Source organism: Paralichthys olivaceus, chromosome 18 (assembly GCF_024713975.1).
Source record: "Paralichthys olivaceus isolate ysfri-2021 chromosome 18, ASM2471397v2, whole genome shotgun sequence".
In the NCBI taxonomy this organism is placed as follows: domain Eukaryota; kingdom Metazoa; phylum Chordata; class Actinopteri; order Pleuronectiformes; family Paralichthyidae; genus Paralichthys; species Paralichthys olivaceus.
Window position 1 is genome coordinate 19,837,178 of NC_091110.1, and position 16,439 is coordinate 19,853,616.

At 46.5% G+C, this 16,439-nt stretch overlaps 4 protein-coding genes across 6 annotated transcripts; 2 read left to right on the forward strand and 2 right to left on the reverse strand.

Moving 5' to 3' along the window:
* Positions 1–327: 327 nt before the first annotated feature.
* ufc1 (ubiquitin-fold modifier conjugating enzyme 1) lies at positions 328–1,102 on the reverse strand. Its single transcript, XM_020078214.2, has one exon. It carries the CDS (start codon positions 1,100–1,102, stop codon positions 587–589), a length of 516 nt encoding a protein of 171 aa, XP_019933773.1. The 3' UTR covers positions 328–586.
* A 680-nt stretch (positions 1,103–1,782) lies between these two features.
* ythdc1 (YTH N6-methyladenosine RNA binding protein C1) lies at positions 1,783–8,567 on the forward strand. Of its 2 annotated transcripts, XM_020111770.2 has the most exons (16): positions 1,783–1,997; positions 2,566–2,667; positions 2,761–3,059; positions 3,175–3,550; positions 3,758–3,820; positions 3,951–4,045; positions 4,140–4,248; positions 4,355–4,472; positions 4,556–4,640; positions 4,732–4,886; positions 6,303–6,382; positions 6,628–6,664; positions 6,910–6,949; positions 7,073–7,135; positions 7,218–7,406; positions 7,696–8,567. In XM_020111770.2, exons 1-16 carry the CDS (start codon positions 1,970–1,972, stop codon positions 7,882–7,884), a joined length of 2,028 nt encoding a protein of 675 aa, XP_019967329.2. In that variant the 5' UTR covers positions 1,783–1,969; the 3' UTR covers positions 7,885–8,567. The 2 variants fall into 2 exon arrangements, with proteins under 2 accessions (XP_019967329.2, XP_069369817.1); XM_069513716.1 differs by lacking the exons at positions 6,303–6,382; positions 6,628–6,664; positions 6,910–6,949; ... (1 more) ...; positions 7,218–7,406; positions 7,696–8,567 and adding an exon at positions 5,243–6,178.
* On the reverse strand, positions 8,187–11,624 carry LOC109647803 (UDP-glucuronosyltransferase 2A2-like). The gene is made up of 6 exons (XM_069513717.1): positions 11,063–11,624; positions 10,444–10,933; positions 10,042–10,322; positions 9,511–9,598; positions 9,134–9,353; positions 8,187–8,931 (listed from the first exon to the last, which is right to left on the reverse strand). Exons 1-6 carry the CDS (start codon positions 11,312–11,314, stop codon positions 8,655–8,657), a joined length of 1,608 nt encoding a protein of 535 aa, XP_069369818.1. The 5' UTR covers positions 11,315–11,624; the 3' UTR covers positions 8,187–8,654.
* Positions 11,625–11,692: 68 nt separating this feature from the next.
* On the forward strand, positions 11,693–16,165 carry LOC109640858 (uncharacterized). Of its 2 annotated transcripts, XM_069513715.1 has the most exons (12): positions 11,697–11,869; positions 12,422–12,529; positions 12,679–13,353; positions 13,501–13,918; positions 14,124–14,228; positions 14,339–14,447; positions 14,592–14,615; positions 14,764–14,941; positions 15,062–15,150; positions 15,243–15,314; positions 15,403–15,533; positions 15,617–16,165. In XM_069513715.1, exons 4-12 carry the CDS (start codon positions 13,720–13,722, stop codon positions 15,778–15,780), a joined length of 1,071 nt encoding a protein of 356 aa, XP_069369816.1. In that variant the 5' UTR covers positions 11,697–11,869; positions 12,422–12,529; positions 12,679–13,353; positions 13,501–13,719; the 3' UTR covers positions 15,781–16,165. The 2 variants fall into 2 exon arrangements, with proteins under 2 accessions (XP_069369815.1, XP_069369816.1); XM_069513714.1 differs by having other exon boundaries at positions 11,693–11,869; positions 14,124–14,447.
* The last annotated feature ends 274 nt before the right edge of the window (positions 16,166–16,439 follow it).

The window sequence follows — 16,439 nt, forward strand, 5'->3', positions numbered from 1 at the left end:
ATTAAGTCATTTAAAATATTTTATTTTTTCGCTGACTCAGGATTTAAACACTGCCTCTGTTTCCATGGAAACCAGGGGGCATCTCGGGGGTGGTGTATCAATACCAATCACTGATCAGCTGTGAACAGAATGAAGAGTGTCATCGATGGCGACTACGATCATCAACTACTGTTGATCAGAGGATGGAAGATCCAGGTCAAAGGTCACAACAGCGTCTGTTAGTGATGCTTCAAACTTTTCTATCAGTTTAATTAGAAACTGTTCTCAGTTCAGTTCACACCTAGAGTTCAGTTCTGCACCAAATCACACACACACACACACTTCTGATCATTTACACCATGAACACGTTGTCACATGATTTTAATGTGAAATGAACTCAGGTCCCTTTAAAAAAAAAAAACTTGTGTGGACACTTTCAGAACAACGTCAGTGTGTCAGTCCATTCAAACAAACTTTATTGACAACACTGCTCAGCTCCTCGCGGTGACGATCATTATAACATTCATCACAACATTAGCATCACGTCACTTGTTCGTGTTTTGGTTCCGTTTCCAGTCAAAGGTCTTTAACGTGTTGTCCTATGACGTCACTCCGCCGCCTCCTCGCGCTGCCGCTCCTTGTGGAGCACGAGCCCTTTACCGATCAGATCCGGTATTTCCACCGCGAGCCACGGTCCGAGTCCCAGCGCCATGAGGTGCGCGAGCCCGAAGCGCGGCGCGTTCCGGGCCCAGAGCGGCGCGAAGTGGTCGGTGAGGCAGATCCTCCCGCCCCGGTACATCTTAGCCGTCTTCCCGTCCAGCTCGGGTACCGCCACCTCGGGCGCGGTGTCGGGGTACGTCACCGGGATGTCGAACTCCAACCGGAACTCGTAGCGTAGCAGCTCGTGGATGAACCAGCACGTGCCGGTCCACCGCGTCCCGTCCGGGTTGGACTCGAGGCGGAACCAGTCGTTGTCCGCGGCCTTGTTCTGCTCCACGAACCGGATCAGGGCCTGGTACTCCTCCTTCAGCCGCTGCGGCCACAGAGCCCGGTCCCGCGGCCCCGCCGGCGTCTTCAGCAGCGGGATCTGAGACACGGCCCTGCGCGTGGCTTCGTCCGCCATGTTGTGTCCAAGAGTAAAGTTGAATTATTAAAAAAAATGAAGGTTTAATTGTCTTTCTCCTTTTCACAGTTAAAATAAGTTCCGTGTGTTTGAGCCGGTTCTGCTCAGCTGGGAGGAATGACGCGGACTTCCGGTCTGTTACACCACTTCCGCCAAGACACTTTCAAAACAAAAGCATCCAGGCGCTTGGGTCGTTGCTGGACAAGTTTATTTGATAAATAAAGATTTTTTATAATGAATATGAGCTTCTTTTCTTTTCCTTGTTTATTTGCTGTTTATGGCTCTTTCCTGATCCTTACAAATCAACCCAAGACAAATAAATGAAATACATAATAAGACATAATTTGTTATAAAATTCCATAAAAATGTTTTATTAATAAATTGAAGAAGCCAGTGAATCTAGAACCTGTTGATTAGAGTAGTGAAGTCCAGAAAATTCAAACCTCCACAGTCAGTTGTTGATCATCACAGACTTTTAAACGTAGAGAACTCTGTTCTTCACACAAGATAAAACACCCTGTTCACCCTCTTCCAAACATTCTGTACTAAAACGAGTGAAAGCTCCTTGATTCATATAAATCGTTCAAATTATTTTGTAATTTGATAAATTCTTGAACTATGTGAGGTCACACCGATGACGTATTAACTTTGTGCAGTCACGTGTCGTGGTGCTCCGTTCCAGCAGGTGGCGGTAGTTCACATTTTTCTCCCCAGAAGAAGAAGCCGCTCCAACAACAGTCTGTCCGCCATTTGCTCTCAGCTCCTCTACGTTAGTTTTTCTTATTGTTTCGTTCGTGAATTCAGATCGAACCGGTTCACCTGAACGTTCACCTGAGCACGAGGCGCGGACACGTCACAGCGGCGGTGATGGCGGCCGACCGGCGCGAGGACAAAGGTGAGGCTTTGTTAGCCGCCGTTAGCTGTTAGCATGTGTGCTATCTTTGTTCTGATCGGACCTGATTCTGCTGCGGGTTGGTTATCGATCAGCTCATCGATCACTGGCACGTGGTCACACGAGTTAGTAGCTGGTTCCGAGTTCAGGTCTCAGTTATTGATCAGTAGCGGCTCGTGCGTGTCTCCTCGGTTCTAACGTGTCCTGTTGCGTGCATCTGTTCATTCTGCGGCTTCACGCACTTTATAAATCAACAACGTCAAACACAAACACACGCCGCGTGTTTCTGACCCGCACCGATCAACTCTGACTGCGGGTGGTTCATCAATACGTCATAATAAACACAGGAAGTGGCAAATCTCCTGATAATATTTTTGAAATGATCATAAAGTAAATTGTGACGTGATTTCCTTCACTTTGTACAAGAGGTCAGCTTTGAGTCAGTGTGTCATTTAATAACAGATGAATCAGTGATTCACTGTTGTGTATGACACTGGTAGTTACTTTAAACAAAGTTTGACTGTACGTGTCAGATGCTTTCGTTTCTGTAAAGTTTTATTTTGTGTGTCAGATGGAGAGCTGAATGTTCTAGAGGATCTTCTGACCGAGGCTCCAGATCAAGACGACGAGTTGTACAATCCAGAGAGTGAGAGAGACGTCAGTGACAAGAAAGGTACTACAACTACTGTTATCAGAACTGTTACTGCTCTCCCCACTGTGACTGAATCTGTGGTCATACAGTGGTTAAATAATGTCTCGTTCTCAGGAACAAAGAGGAAGAGTGAACGCTCTGACAGTCATGACCTGAAGAGGCTCCGGCCCTCGTCAGTCCATGCCCCCTCCAGATCATCCTCCAATAATAAAAGAGCCCCAGGCCCGTCTCTTTCCTCCTCTAAGAAGACGCCATCCAGCCCCCGTGGCCGACACACCGCCAGCACCGGCTACCGACACGAATACTATGAGGAGCGAAAGAGTCGGCGAGTCTCCCGAGAGGTGACAAGGAGTCGAGGAGTAGAAGAAGCCAGACGCAGAGATGCTCAGAGAGGCCTGGAGGGTCTGAGCCAGGTATACACGCCACTGATACTGATACTACCAGTACTGCTGCTACTGTGTATTGAGTACACACAAACACAGTGTCCAGGCTTTCAGCCAATCACATGTATTTCCTGTTTGACTACAGAAACTGCGGCGTGAAGAGCGGCCTCCGAGCCCGTCACCCCATGAGGAGGACAACCAATCAGAGGAGGAAGTGGCAGAAGAGTATGGCTCAGAGCAGGGGTCGGGAAGCTCCTCCCCTGCTGGCTCCCACGTAGAGGAGGAGGAAGACGAGGAGCAGGAAGAAGATGATGAGGAAGAGGGCATGGAGGAAGAGGATGAGGAGGAAGAAGGAGAGAAGGACGACGAGGAAGAAGAGGAGGAGTATGAGCGACGTGGCGGTGGCGAGGGTAACGACTATGATACTCGGAGCGAAGCTGGTGACTCACGCTCCGCCTCCTCTGTTAGTTTCTCTGACGATGGCGAGTCGGCTCGTTCAGGCTCCGCCTCAGATGCCTCAGGTAACTATGACTACAATGAATGATGCCTGTTTGTTTTCCACGAACCATCATCTATGATCTTTATCATCAATAAAGGATCAATAATCCTTTTTTCATGTGGTGGAACGTCGTAATTTAAGTTGTAACAAAGAACAAGGAGGACATGTTTCTTTTATTGTTTTTAATGAATGAGTCATTCAGTTTGTTCCTTTGCTTTTATTGTGAAAGGTTCGGAGAAAAAGCAGGAGAAGTTGTCGTCATCGGTCCGAGCTGTTCGCAAAGGGATGGAGAGTAAGGCAGCCATCTTTATTTCTCTGTGAACAATGTTTAACATGTCGTCGTTCTGAGCCACACGAAGTAACGATCTTACTATAATCAGTTTAAAGTAATCAGATTACTTCCTCTTCCTGTGTGGTTTCAGATCCGACCAGTAAACTACGCTACATCCTGCGAGAAGCTCGCTTCTTCCTCATCAAGAGCAACAACCATGAAAACGTGTCGTTGGCAAAAGCTAAGGTACAGCGATGCAATGATGTCACGCGTTGATTATGATGTCATCGTGTTCAGGGTTTGTGATGTAACGTGTTTATAACGATGTCATCGTGTTTAGGGCGTGTGGTCGACGCTGCCCGTGAATGAGAAGAAGTTGAATGCAGCGTTCCGCTCAGCTCGCAGCGTCGTCCTCGTCTTCTCCGTGAGGGAAAGTGGAAAATTCCAAGGTTAAAAATAATCATTAACTTTATTGATAATTAATTTAATTCAAATTAATTTTATCTTTTTTTTTTTCCTTCACTGTGTTAAAACTTGTCTTCGTCTCATCTGTAGGTTTCGCTCGTTTGGCGTCAGAGTCTCATCATGGCGGATCTCCGATCCACTGGGTTCTTCCTGCCGGTATGAACGCCAAGATGCTGGGCGGAGTCTTCAAGATCGACTGGCTCTGCAGGTAAACTACAACAATAATGACATCACAAAAACAACAACAATAACAACGCAACATAACAAGCCTCCTCCTCTGTTCGTCTTCAGGAGAGAACTTCCATTCACGAAGACGTCTCATCTGTCGAACCCCTGGAACGAACACAAGCCTGTGAAGATTGGACGGGATGGACAGGTTAGCTCGCCATTTGATTCTTCGCCATTTGATTGTCAGGTTCTGTGAGACATTGATAACGTTTGTTTTGAACTTGTTAAATCTCTTTCAGGAGATCCAACCAGACATCGGCGCTCAGCTCTGTGCCCTGTTCCCATTGGATGAGAGTGTGGACGTCCACCAGGTAGCTCGCCGCGTTCGCCACAAACGTAGGACGCCTTCGGAGCCACGGCCTCGAGGCCGGCCACCACAACGTGAACCGGGAAGGTTAGCCAAACACCAAGCTCCTTCTCCCGCTTCCTGTTCTTCTTCCTCTCCTGCTGCGGCCACGGCGCCAACTGCTGCTGGACAACGGAGAAGGCTGCTGCTTTTAGCCGGTGGCTAGCGATCCCGTGGCGAGCGTTGCTGGTTCATTGGTGGTTGTTGTGGTTTGTCCAGTCAGGAGCTTTCCACCGGAGTGATGCCTCGCTCTGCATCAGAGGTTGTAAAAAGTCAGGCAGGAAGTGAAACGTTCAGGACATAACGTTTTTTCTTTAGTTTGAGTTTATTTTCTTTTGATTAATAATTTTCAGTCAATGAAAGTTTGAAGTTTGTTGCTGAATCAAAGCTTTTTTTCTTTACAGGAGTTTCGTTCTTTGGAAGTTTAATAATCTAAAGTTTAGCTGGACTGTGGCTGACCATTTCAAAATAAAAGCAAAAAGGACGAGCGTCACTGGCCGGACTGACAGAAGAGGGGGGGTAGAACTCTTTCTGGTCTTTGAGGAGGTGGTGCGGGTGGGGTGTGAGAGGGGCGTGGCCTCTGGACTGAATCCAATGAGAGGGTGTGATGTGTTTGGGGGCGAGGCCTCTGGACTGCATCCAATGAGAGGGTATAATTTATTTGGGGGCGGGGCTTCTGGCTCATAAGGTAAAGATGGACTTCTTAAAAGAATCCTTATGGACCCACCCCTCCCCCAATGAAAGGACAGTTATGTGACACCCTCCGCCCCCTGTACACTCAGGACTGAGAGTGTTAACGTGCACATGTGTGCGTGTGTGTGTGTCGCTCTAATGAACTGAATATAAAGTGTGTGTGTTGGGGCTGGAGGCGACGGACGGAGCGACAGGAAGGACTGTTGCTGGTCTGGAGGGGGCAGGGCTGGGATGGAGGTGGGTGGGGCTTTACATATTGTTTGACAGGACTGCACCATCATCATCATCATCATCACCTCCCTCCACCCTTTCAGAATAAGAGGGTATAAAAAAGCCTTTAATGGACTGATGAGGAACTGTGTTTATAATCTCAGTGTTGTTGACAAACAACGTAAACAACAGAGGCGGTATGTTGTTCCTTCACACGCTTCTTCTTCTTTGTTTTTTTATTGTGTGTGTGAAACAAAATTCATTTAAATATTGTATTTGTCCATCGAACAGTGAAACAACGTCATTTATTAAATTAAGTAAAGACGTGAGAGGGCGTTGCCTCGTACGACCCTAAGGTGAGAGTGGGCGGGGGATGTTGTGTCGTCTGATTGGTTCTTTGGACGATCGCATGTCTATAAAATATCAGTAAATCAGCATTTGGAGCTTTTTTCAGTTGCTGAATTGACCTGAGTGAGTTTTTTAGTGTGCACTGATGTGTGTTGTGTGTGAGTGTGTATTTGTGTGCGTGTGTGTGTCTTACTTGTCAACTTGTTCACGTAGGCGTCGACCTGAAGAGTACGACCTCCACGGCAGGAAGAGGCCACGAGCTGACGGTCCACCTGACTTCAACCAGCGAGCAGGTCGTTTATTTGAAAATCTCAGTCACTTCGTGTTTTTAATGAAACTTACTTCACCGAAAACGTCTTTTTTTTTTTGTTGGTGATTGGTTCCAATATTTTTTTGTTTACTTTAGTGGATTTCAAAATACATTTAATCTGTTGATTTTTATATTTTTTATAGTCTTTGTAATAATGCTTATATCTTGGCGTAACAGTTTGGTTTGTTCATCAGAAACGGTTTCAAATTAAAATAATTTTATTTTCAGGGTTCCTCCAGGACCTTCGTAATCAGCAGGTGGACAGGTGAGACCACATCACAACGTGGGCGGAGCCACAGCGGCATTTGTCAGCTGAGCAAAGACGAAAATAAAAAACTGAAGTTTGATTTAACAACATTAACAATCTGTTTGAATCGTTCAGGGAGAAGGAAACTAACGGAAAGACGTTTTTTATTTATTCTGTCCGCTTCAACATAAAAATTAAAACATTTTTTTAAGTAATACAATTATTTTAAGTGTATTTCTAAAAACCCTTTGTTCTGTTTTCAGACGTTTCTCCAGCGTAAGGCGAGACGTTTTTCTCAATGGGGTGAGATTTTAGCTTGTTAGCTTTGCATCATTGTGTCCAGTTGAACTTGGTTCTGGTCCCGTAGTCACCGTGAGGTGTTAGCATGTTAGTGTCGGATGGGCTCACCTGTGTTTCCTGTTTCAGTCATACGACTACATGAGAGATTATCACCACAGCGTCGGACCTCCTGCTCCGTGGCAAACTCTGGTACGACTCTGTTATTGATCCTGTTTGTTGATTAATGGAGCATTGACCACTGAGACCAATGATTTCCTGTTGGTGTTGTCAGGCGGCGTACCCAGGTGTAGAGCAACCACCGCCCCATCATCCCCCCTACTACCACCACGGCCACCCCCCTCCGCCCCCTCACCAGGCCTATCACCACCATCACCCACCTCTGCCGCCACACGAGGCTCCACCCCCCCGCTTCAGAGATAAGCAGAGGGCGCCGCAGCACCGTGCCTTCGCCTCCAGCCCGGTGAGTTCTATTGGACGATGATCTTGGCCTTCGTGCCGCCATCAGACGGTTCTTGTTTGCGTAGATTCACTTCCTGACAACAGATGATGATCCGTCTCCTTGGACAACCTCTTCGTCTTTGTTAAACCCATCTGCTTCCTGTTGAAACTTGGGGCGATAGCTCAGATCGCCCCCTTGTGGTCAGCTTTCAGTTTTAGGTTTGAAGTCAGTATTGATATTTGATGAATTATGCAGCTTTACTAATGAATCAAACTGATCAGGTCTTTTTGATTTTCAATCTCTCTTGCAGCATGACTATGACATGCGTGTGGACGACTTCCTGCGGCGGACACAGGCGGTGGTGAGCAGCCGGCGGGAGCGAGAGCGGCAGCGTGAGCGAGAGCGTGGCGGACCTCGACGTGAGAGAGAAAGAGAGCGACCAAGGGAAAGAGAAAGAGAGAGAGAGAGGGACAAAGAGAGAGGGCGGTACCGCAGGTGATCTGATGATGTCACATCATGTCTGAGTGGAGGTTTATTCTGACAGTCTACAGATGTCTTGGCTGGTTTCCTGTCTCTGTTAAATCTTGAATAAAAAAGAAGCGATGGGATGACATCACTTTTTACGTGAATAAACTTCAAAAATGTAAAAATTAAAATCTGATTTTGGTTGGAACTTGATTTCATGATCGACCGACAAACACATGCGTCATACGTGTTCCAGCTTCACACGGTTAAAACACAAAGAGAAAGCGTCAGTATTTTAGTTGCAAGGTTTCAACATGAGGCTGGAGGCCCTCTGGCTGGTCATCAATGTTTTTTAATCATTCTCTTGTCACTACTTGTTTTATTGTGAAAGGTTGGACAGTACTTCCTGTAAGTTTTTTTTTGTTTCTCTATTTTTCTTTCGTTAAACCAACTGTTTAGTTTTTTTTATTTATTTTGTTTTCAGGGTTTATTTAAACAACACAACTTTTTTTTTAAGTTTACATTTTCATCTTGTAATCGCCTCCAACTGGAGAAACTCCGCTGCTTGTGATTGATGTTTATTGATCAGCAGCCGGTTGAATTGATCAGTTTTTGTCTCTATTGTAACATTTGAAGATTAAAACTTTATTTCCTGTTTGTGTACGGAGGGGGCGGAGCCTATGCTTGATTTTGTATAAAATAAAAACCTGAAATCGACTTTTTGTCTTTGTCATGTGATCAGATGTCTTATTTTACAGATAAATTCAAACAAATAGCATGAAAATTGACGAGGAAGTTAAATCTTCAGTCGTTCTTTTCTCGTCGTCCTCGTCTGCAGCGAATCAGGAAACAGCGGATGCCCGCCCAGCAGAGGGCACCGGTGATCATCATCACAACCAGCAGGGCAGCAGCAATGTCCAGGCTGTGGTACTGGACCCAGTTCAGGTCATGTGATGCCAGCCGCAGGTGTCGCGCTCCTCCGTGTCGCATCACAAACTCCACCCAGAATGCGGCAGTGCTCAGCGGCGCCACCGGCTGATCATGATGCACATCCGACAGATGCTGCATGCTGGACTTGTAGCTGAGCATCATGGGAAAAAAACAAGGTCACTGTGGTGTTTTTTTATAAAAGACAGGAAATCCAAAAAAAATGGATTAAAAGGTTGGAGTATGTGTTTTGGCAGGAAGTCTGGGATTTTAATGTGAAAGGGAAAAAATTAGCTGAAAGGTATGAAACAGGATAAAAAAAAGTAACTTCTAGCTGTTCGTGACATCACCCTCACCCTGGCTGGTTAATGACATCATGCAGCGCCTGCCTCAGCATGTCGGACGTCAGACTGTTGAAGTCGAGGACGACAGCGGCTCCACGGCGACTGAGGCGGGCAAGGTTATCTGGCTGATCTGCGAACAGTGGGATTCCGACCACTGGCACGGCGTGATACACAGCTTCATACAAACCATTAGTGCCACCATGAGTCACAAACGCTCTAGTCTTTGGGTGACCTAACAGGAACAGGGCTTTTATTGTGAAAGGATTCTGCAGTGTAGAATATCAGAAATATCAATAATCACTGATGGATGAGATGAATCAGTTGATTAATAAAAAACTTTGTGTGTGTGTGTGTGTGTGTGTGTGTGTGTGTGTGTGTGTGTGTGTTACCCAGCAGGTCGTTCTGAGGAATCCAGTCGTAAAGTTTTGTGTTTGACATCAGAGTTGTTGGTCTTTTTCCCGTGTATTTCCAAATCACCTGAAAAAAAGAGGAAAATCAACCAGTTAATGATTAAAATTTTAACAAATTTGTTTCAGAATGAATTTTAATGAAATAAATTTAATATTTTAATTTGATTTGAATTTTAAAGAACTGTATAAATTACTACATTGAAGAGAAACAAGAACAAATGAAGTCGAACTACTGTGGCGCCTCGTGACATGATAACGTGAGAATGAGATCGTCATCGTCTGGTTTTACCTCATGTAGCATTTCACAACCCTGCAGGGTTCTCACGTCCACAGACTTCATACTAAAAGGCCAGGCAGAGAAAGGAGGCAGGAGGTCCGGAGCCTCACACTCTGACATTTGTGTTTACACGCGCCTCCTCCTGAGAATCTGCGGAGGATCTCCGGAGTTCAGGGCATCTCTGAAAGCTTAAGTCAGTGTGTCTGAGTGGGCGGAGACTCTTGGGCTCTTACTTTATGTGGGATCTTTCCGAGGGCAGCAGCGATGACATCAGCACTTTCTGACGTGAAGTTTGTTACCATGGAGCCAAAGGAAACCACCACCACACCAGCATCACCCGAACTCTGCACAAACTCCTCCATGTCTGCTGGCAGCTGATTGGCCGGTTTGCAGTGCAGACCGCCCACATATTTGAAGTTTGGCGGGATCGGCCGTGGCATCTCCATGTCCCAGAAAGTCCTGATGAACCACATGTCGGCTTTTCCGAGAGTCCCACAATAGCTGCTGGGACTTCCTGTCAGCACACACATGCAGGAAACAGCTTTGCTGGGCTTTTAATTTGAAGAGTCAGGTCAACATACTCTGGAAGCAGCTTCAGACGAAGACAAACAGCTGACCTTTGACTTCACACTGACCTTTGACCTCGGTGTAGTACTTATCCACCTTTAGCCTCCAGAATGCCTCCGTGATCACAGACAGAGAGACATACATCACTGTGTTGATCAGTCTCTCCAAAAACGTCATGCGGTCACTGTACGGCAGCGGAGCGACAGGGACGTATGACGGAGGAGCTGGCGCGTGGCCACAGTGTCGCTCCATGACACTACCGAATGAGAAACGCAGCGAGACGATGAGTGGCAGGTCAAGTATGTCGGCCACCAGGTCACCGCAAATAACCATTGGGTCGAGCAGGACAGCATCGAAAGCAGAGTCCCGCAGAGTCGCCATCAGCTGCTCGTTCTTCAACATGGAGTCACACTGATGAATCATGAGATCGACGGAACGCGTCATCCAATCATGACTCCACAAAATCCTTTTCAGCACCGAGGAACGATGGAACTCGAACATGGAGAAGTTAATTAACTCTTCAGTGAAACCATGAATCTCAGATTTGCTAAAAGGAACCTGGAAAACAAGAAACACCCGTTTTTAAAAGTCATTGAAACTTAACAGCAATTAAAAGTCAGAGTCAAGTTATAAAAAGTTACTAGAAGTCTTTGAAAATCCATGTAACTCTACTGAACCTGACATCACCTTGTAAACCAGGAAGTTGAACTTGGCACTATAGCGACTGTTGTTGTAATCGACGGACGGCGACGCTTCAGAAACCAAAACGGTGACGGAGTGGTTCCGCCTCACCAGCTCGTCCATGATGTTCCGCATGTTCAACCAATGGCTATACTCACCTGGAAACACCAGGACATGGCCGCCATCAGCCGGAGCGAGCTGATGGACCCACACAAGGACGGCAGGGGAAAAAAGAAGAGGCAGGAAAACCTGCATCATGAGTGAAAAGATGAAAAAGATCCTGTTTGATGTTCATTAGTGATTTTCTGTCGCTGCAGGTGAAAGTGCAAAGTGATCGAAGGTCAGTTACTGAGAAAAGCTGCTCCCTGATTGGATGAAAAAAAACCACCCTGACCCCTTAACCCACTACTGATCACAGACAGACAGAGGTTTTAGTTCAGAGAGAAGTTAAGAAGATCGAGAAAAACAGTGAGAGAATTAGAGAAGTAGGACAGAGAGCAGGTTTGATTTCAGAGAGAAGTTGGAGGAACGAGGAAAACAGGAAGAGAAGAGGAGCACTGAAGCATTAGCGCCACCAGCTCAAACCACCTGGTGGCGCTAGTGCTCCGATTCGTAGTTTTCCAAACACCAATAGGCACCAAAGAAGAAGAAGAGGACTTCCGTTAGCTTGACACCGGTCTGATGCTGTGACGGGCACCGAGCAACGGTGTAGAAGCTTCGGCCAGACTCGGCCTCCGACTGTCGGTTAAACGGTTTAAAATGACAGACAGGAGGATTTAACGGGGACTAACGGACCCTCCGGGCTGAGGACAGGTAACAAGAACCGTAAGAATGTCCCGGTTGTACGGCTTCACGCATGCTAACGGCAGTTAGCCGCAGCTAGCTCCACACTTTCCTTTATTCCCATCAAACTCTGTAACGCCCCCCCCCCCCTTCCTTTCCTTCTTCTTCTTTAACACGTTTCCCTTTTCACGCTGCATCCCTGGTGACGTCATGAACACGCCAGAATCACCAGTTCGTGACGTTGTGATTTAACAAAAATCAGTGACATGTCGCGAGAGGGAGCGAGATTAGGTTCAGCCCTTTAAAAGCTTTTATTGTGAAAAGTTCTCATGTTGATAGAAGACGGATGTGTGTTTGTGAGAGAATAACTCTCTCTCTCTCTCTCTCCCTCTCTCTGTCTGTCTGTCTCTCTCTACCTCTCTCCCTCTCTCTGTCTCTCTCTCTCTCCCCCCCTCTCCCTCTCTCTATCTGTCTGTCTGTCTCTCTCTCTCTCTCTCTCCCCCCTTTCTCTCTCTCCCCCCCTCTCCCTCTCTCTGTCTGTCTCTCTCCCTCTCTCTGTCTGTCTCTCTCTCTCTCCTCCAGTCTCCACCATGCTCTCTCGACCTCTTTCACAGACTGAGAGCGACAATAGAGGGCGGGGCCTGTCAGCGGTGACCCCGCCTCCTGTTCTCTCATTGGTGGAAAACACAGGTAGGTGTTTATGTGTTGACATTGACAGTTTAAGGAGAACGCTCTGTTGTGATTGGTCAGGAGATGTCTGCATTGTGGGGCGAGTCAGCTTATGTTACATCTAAAATAGGAAGGAGAGCGAGTACTGACTGTTGTTTCTGGTCCTACAGGTGTTTTCTCCTCTTCACCTCCTCCTCTTCCTCCCTCTGCTCGGTCTTTATCTCCTCCTCATACCCTTCTTTCCTCTCCTTCATCTTTCACATGTCTTCGTCCCCTCTCTCCTCCTAATCCCATGTTTCTCGCTTCTTGTCCTCCCTTTGTCTCCTCTGCTCCTTTTATTTCACCTCCTCCTCCTGTCCCTGTTTCTCATCATTCGTCTTCCACTCTTCCTCCTCCCTCATCTTCTAGCTCCTCTCTTTCTACCTCCAGCCCTCCGGCTCCTCTTTGTGTGTCTCATCCTTTACCTCCTAACTTGTTGTCTCCTCCTTCCGACTATCATCCACCTTCTTTTTCTTCTGCTCCTCATCCTCCTCATGTTTATCATCACTCCTCTTGTGTTGTTTCTCCTCTTCCTTCATTCCTTTGTTCCCCTGTCTCTTCCTCCACTGTGCACACCCCTCCATCAATCCCTCCTCCTCTTCCTCCTCCTCCTCCTCCTCCTCGTTGTTCCTGTTCCTCCCTTCTTCCTCGCCTCCTCTCAGCTCACCGGTTGGAGATGCGACGCCTCTTACGAGGAGCGCTCACTTCTCTGGGTCGTCGTCTGGACACTCTGGAGAGGAGGAGCAGGAAGAAGAGGCAGAAGAAGAAGAGTATGACGGGAGGGGGAGGAGGAGCTTGGTGTCATGGTGAATTGTGTTAATCAATGAATCAATTATTCTAATTAGTCTTGATTAGTTCAATCACATTTAGGATTTTATCATTTTAATATGAATCTGTTTTACTTTGAAACCCCAACAACTAAACTTGTCTTTTTCCTGTTTTATCATTGTTAGCTCCAGATGCCTCTTCCACCTCCTCATTCTCTTGCTCCTACTCCTGTGTCTCTGCCGTCCTTCCTCCTGTTTCCTCCTCTTTATCAGCTTCAGTGACGTTAGAGAGCGAGAGGTCAGCCACTTCTCCTGCTCTGTCCCGTTTCGAACAATCAGAGCAGAGGAGGGGGGAGAGCAAGGGTGATGAGGTGAGGAGGAGGAGGAAGAGGAGGAACAAAGAAGATGATGAAGAAGAGAATGCTGGGAGGTTTGTTGGTCAGATGGCAGTCTCCTTCAGAGGGGGAGGAGCAGAGGAACAGGAAGGGCCAATCACCCTGCACAACTTCAACCACAAGAAACACAGAGGCGGAGGAACTGGCCAATCAGAGAAGACCGTCAGTGTCATCAGACCAAACGGTTACAGACCCCCGCTGCTACACGGGTGAGACACCGAGAAACAACCAGAGAGAGAGAGGGCGAGAGACAACCAGAGAGAGAGAGAGGGCGAGATACAACCACAGAGACAACCAGAGAGAGAGAGAGGGCAAGAGACACTGAGAAACAACGAGAGAGAGAGAGAGGGCAAGAGATGAAAAGTGTAAAATATTTAAATATAATACATTTTAATCATATTTTTCATTTCCCAGCATCCTCAGCTCATCATCCCAGGATGACATCCACCTTCTCCAATCAGCTGAGAGTCTTCGGACATGCAGCCAATCAGAAGCCCTCGCTGTCTCATCCAGCCAATGGTGGTTCTCTGACTTGACCCCTCGCCTCACTTCCAATCTCAGTGCCTTTGGCCTGTGGCTCAACTCTTCCTCCTCTTCATTTAACCCCGCCTCCATGTTGCGGTTTTCAGTGGTCACCGTAGAGACGATGATGGACTCAGTGAGGGGCGGGACATGTGGGAATCCCCTCCGGCCCCTGAAGGACTCGACGGCCCCGCCCAGTGTGAGCAGCGATCACTGGTTTGTAAAATAAATATTCATCGGGAACCTTTTTATATGATTAAATGTTTTGAATTCTCTTCTTCATGGATGTGATTCTATCTAGTTATTGATCATTGATTTACTGTCAATAAACCGCTGATAAATGGTTTGTTTTTTTCACAGTTATGTGCGAACACCTTCACCAAGGTAATTTTAGAACATACAGTCCTTTTCACAGAGCTCGTACTGTGTTCTCTGTTCAAGAACTGATGTGACGCCATCGTGCTTTATTTTTGTTGTCATGACGACGGGTTAAAGTTCAAACATTTCTGATTGAATAACTTCTGTGTTACAGTCTGACGTTTTCCAGCCGGCGACAACACAAGCAGCGAACCAATCGAAGCTCTCGGAGCCTCCACCCTCCTTGGCGACGGCCCCTGCCTCTCCCCCCTTGCACAGCCAATGGACTGTCTGCTCCTTTTACTGGCAGCCAATCAGCCACAAGCTCTGAGTTCCTCAGCTCAAAGGGAGAGGTGCAGTGTATTCAGTAATTTCTGTTTTGAATAATAAAGCTTTGGTTTGAATTTTTCTGTTTTCTTCATCAGCGGTACTCACTTTTTTTCTTTCCCTTGTTCTTTTGTTTTTCTGCTCAGCGTGGTAAACTTGTCTCACAGATTCGAATCCGCCGGACGTCGCCACGGGAAACACCGCTCACACCAATGGGACTTCCAAAAGCAAAAAGGTCAATAGAGAAGGGAGGGAAGCAGGCCAAATTAAATTCTGTAGAAAATCAATAAAAAAATATTGAATATATAATAAGTATTTATGTTTCAGGTTAAAGAAAAAGGAGTTCAGTCTGGAAGAGATTTACACCAACAAGAACTACAAGTCCCCCACCACCAACAGGTACAAACTACAAATCCCCACCACCATAAACTGTGTAAACCTGCTGCACAAACTACACCTCCCAGCATGCCTTTCTGTCCACCCACAGGAGTCTGGAGACAATTTTTGAAGAGCCACGAGAGAAAGACGGAGCGCTGCTCCTGATTGGCCAGCAGAGGAGACGCAGGCTGCTTCTCTTCCCTGACTTCACTCAGCCCAGGAAGAGGAAGAGACCACAAGGTATGCTGGGAGAGTAAAACCCACTGTGGGAGAGTTGTAGTTTCAAAGAACAGAAAAGGTTTTAAAAAATTTCCTTTTTTTAGGGGCGTGGTTTCCAGGCGGCACGTTTCCAAGGAAGCGTGCAGCTGCTCGGCGACATTGCCATGGCGATGGGTGCGGTGATGATGACATGGACCTGGATGTGATGCTGGTGGAGCGGCTGAGCGCGCTCGAAGACTTTCTGACACAACAGGGCCTAGATGTGTGAACTGTGGCAACACTTCCTGTCTGCTGACTTTCGGCCAAACAAACAGCTGCTAGCACACCTGCTAACTGCCGTGTTACCCTGGTGATGACATCAGGAAGGCGGTCTCATGTTACAGGGTTTTTTTCTTTGCTGTGTTCTTGATGTTTGATTATTTTTACAGTGTAGACTATTTTAATGTGAATATTTAATATTTTTTATTGTGGTTGACTTTAAGATACCTGTTCAGAGGCCACGCCCCCTGCAGGTATCAGTTCCACCTCATAACAAACACGAAACAGACGCTGTCACTCTTGAGTCACTGGTAAATATTTTTAAAGTGTAATATATATTTCTGCTGAAAGTGCTTCTATTTTTGGAACAAATAAAGTTTTTTCTGATCACTTTATTTTGCATCATGTTTTTCTTTTCTTCAAAGTGACAAAGATGAAAACGAATGTAAATTAATGAAATGATTCTCTCAGAGCTTCTTAACCAATCGTCGAGAAAATCAAGAATGAAGGAGCTGTCTCTGTTCAACGTCTAAACATTGATCGACCTCTATGATTGGCTGAGCAGCTCAGTTTTTCATAAATATTATATATACACAAACACTCACATATATTTATATACACACAAATTTGATCCTCAGAAAAATGAATTGATTTAAACGTTTATTTTTC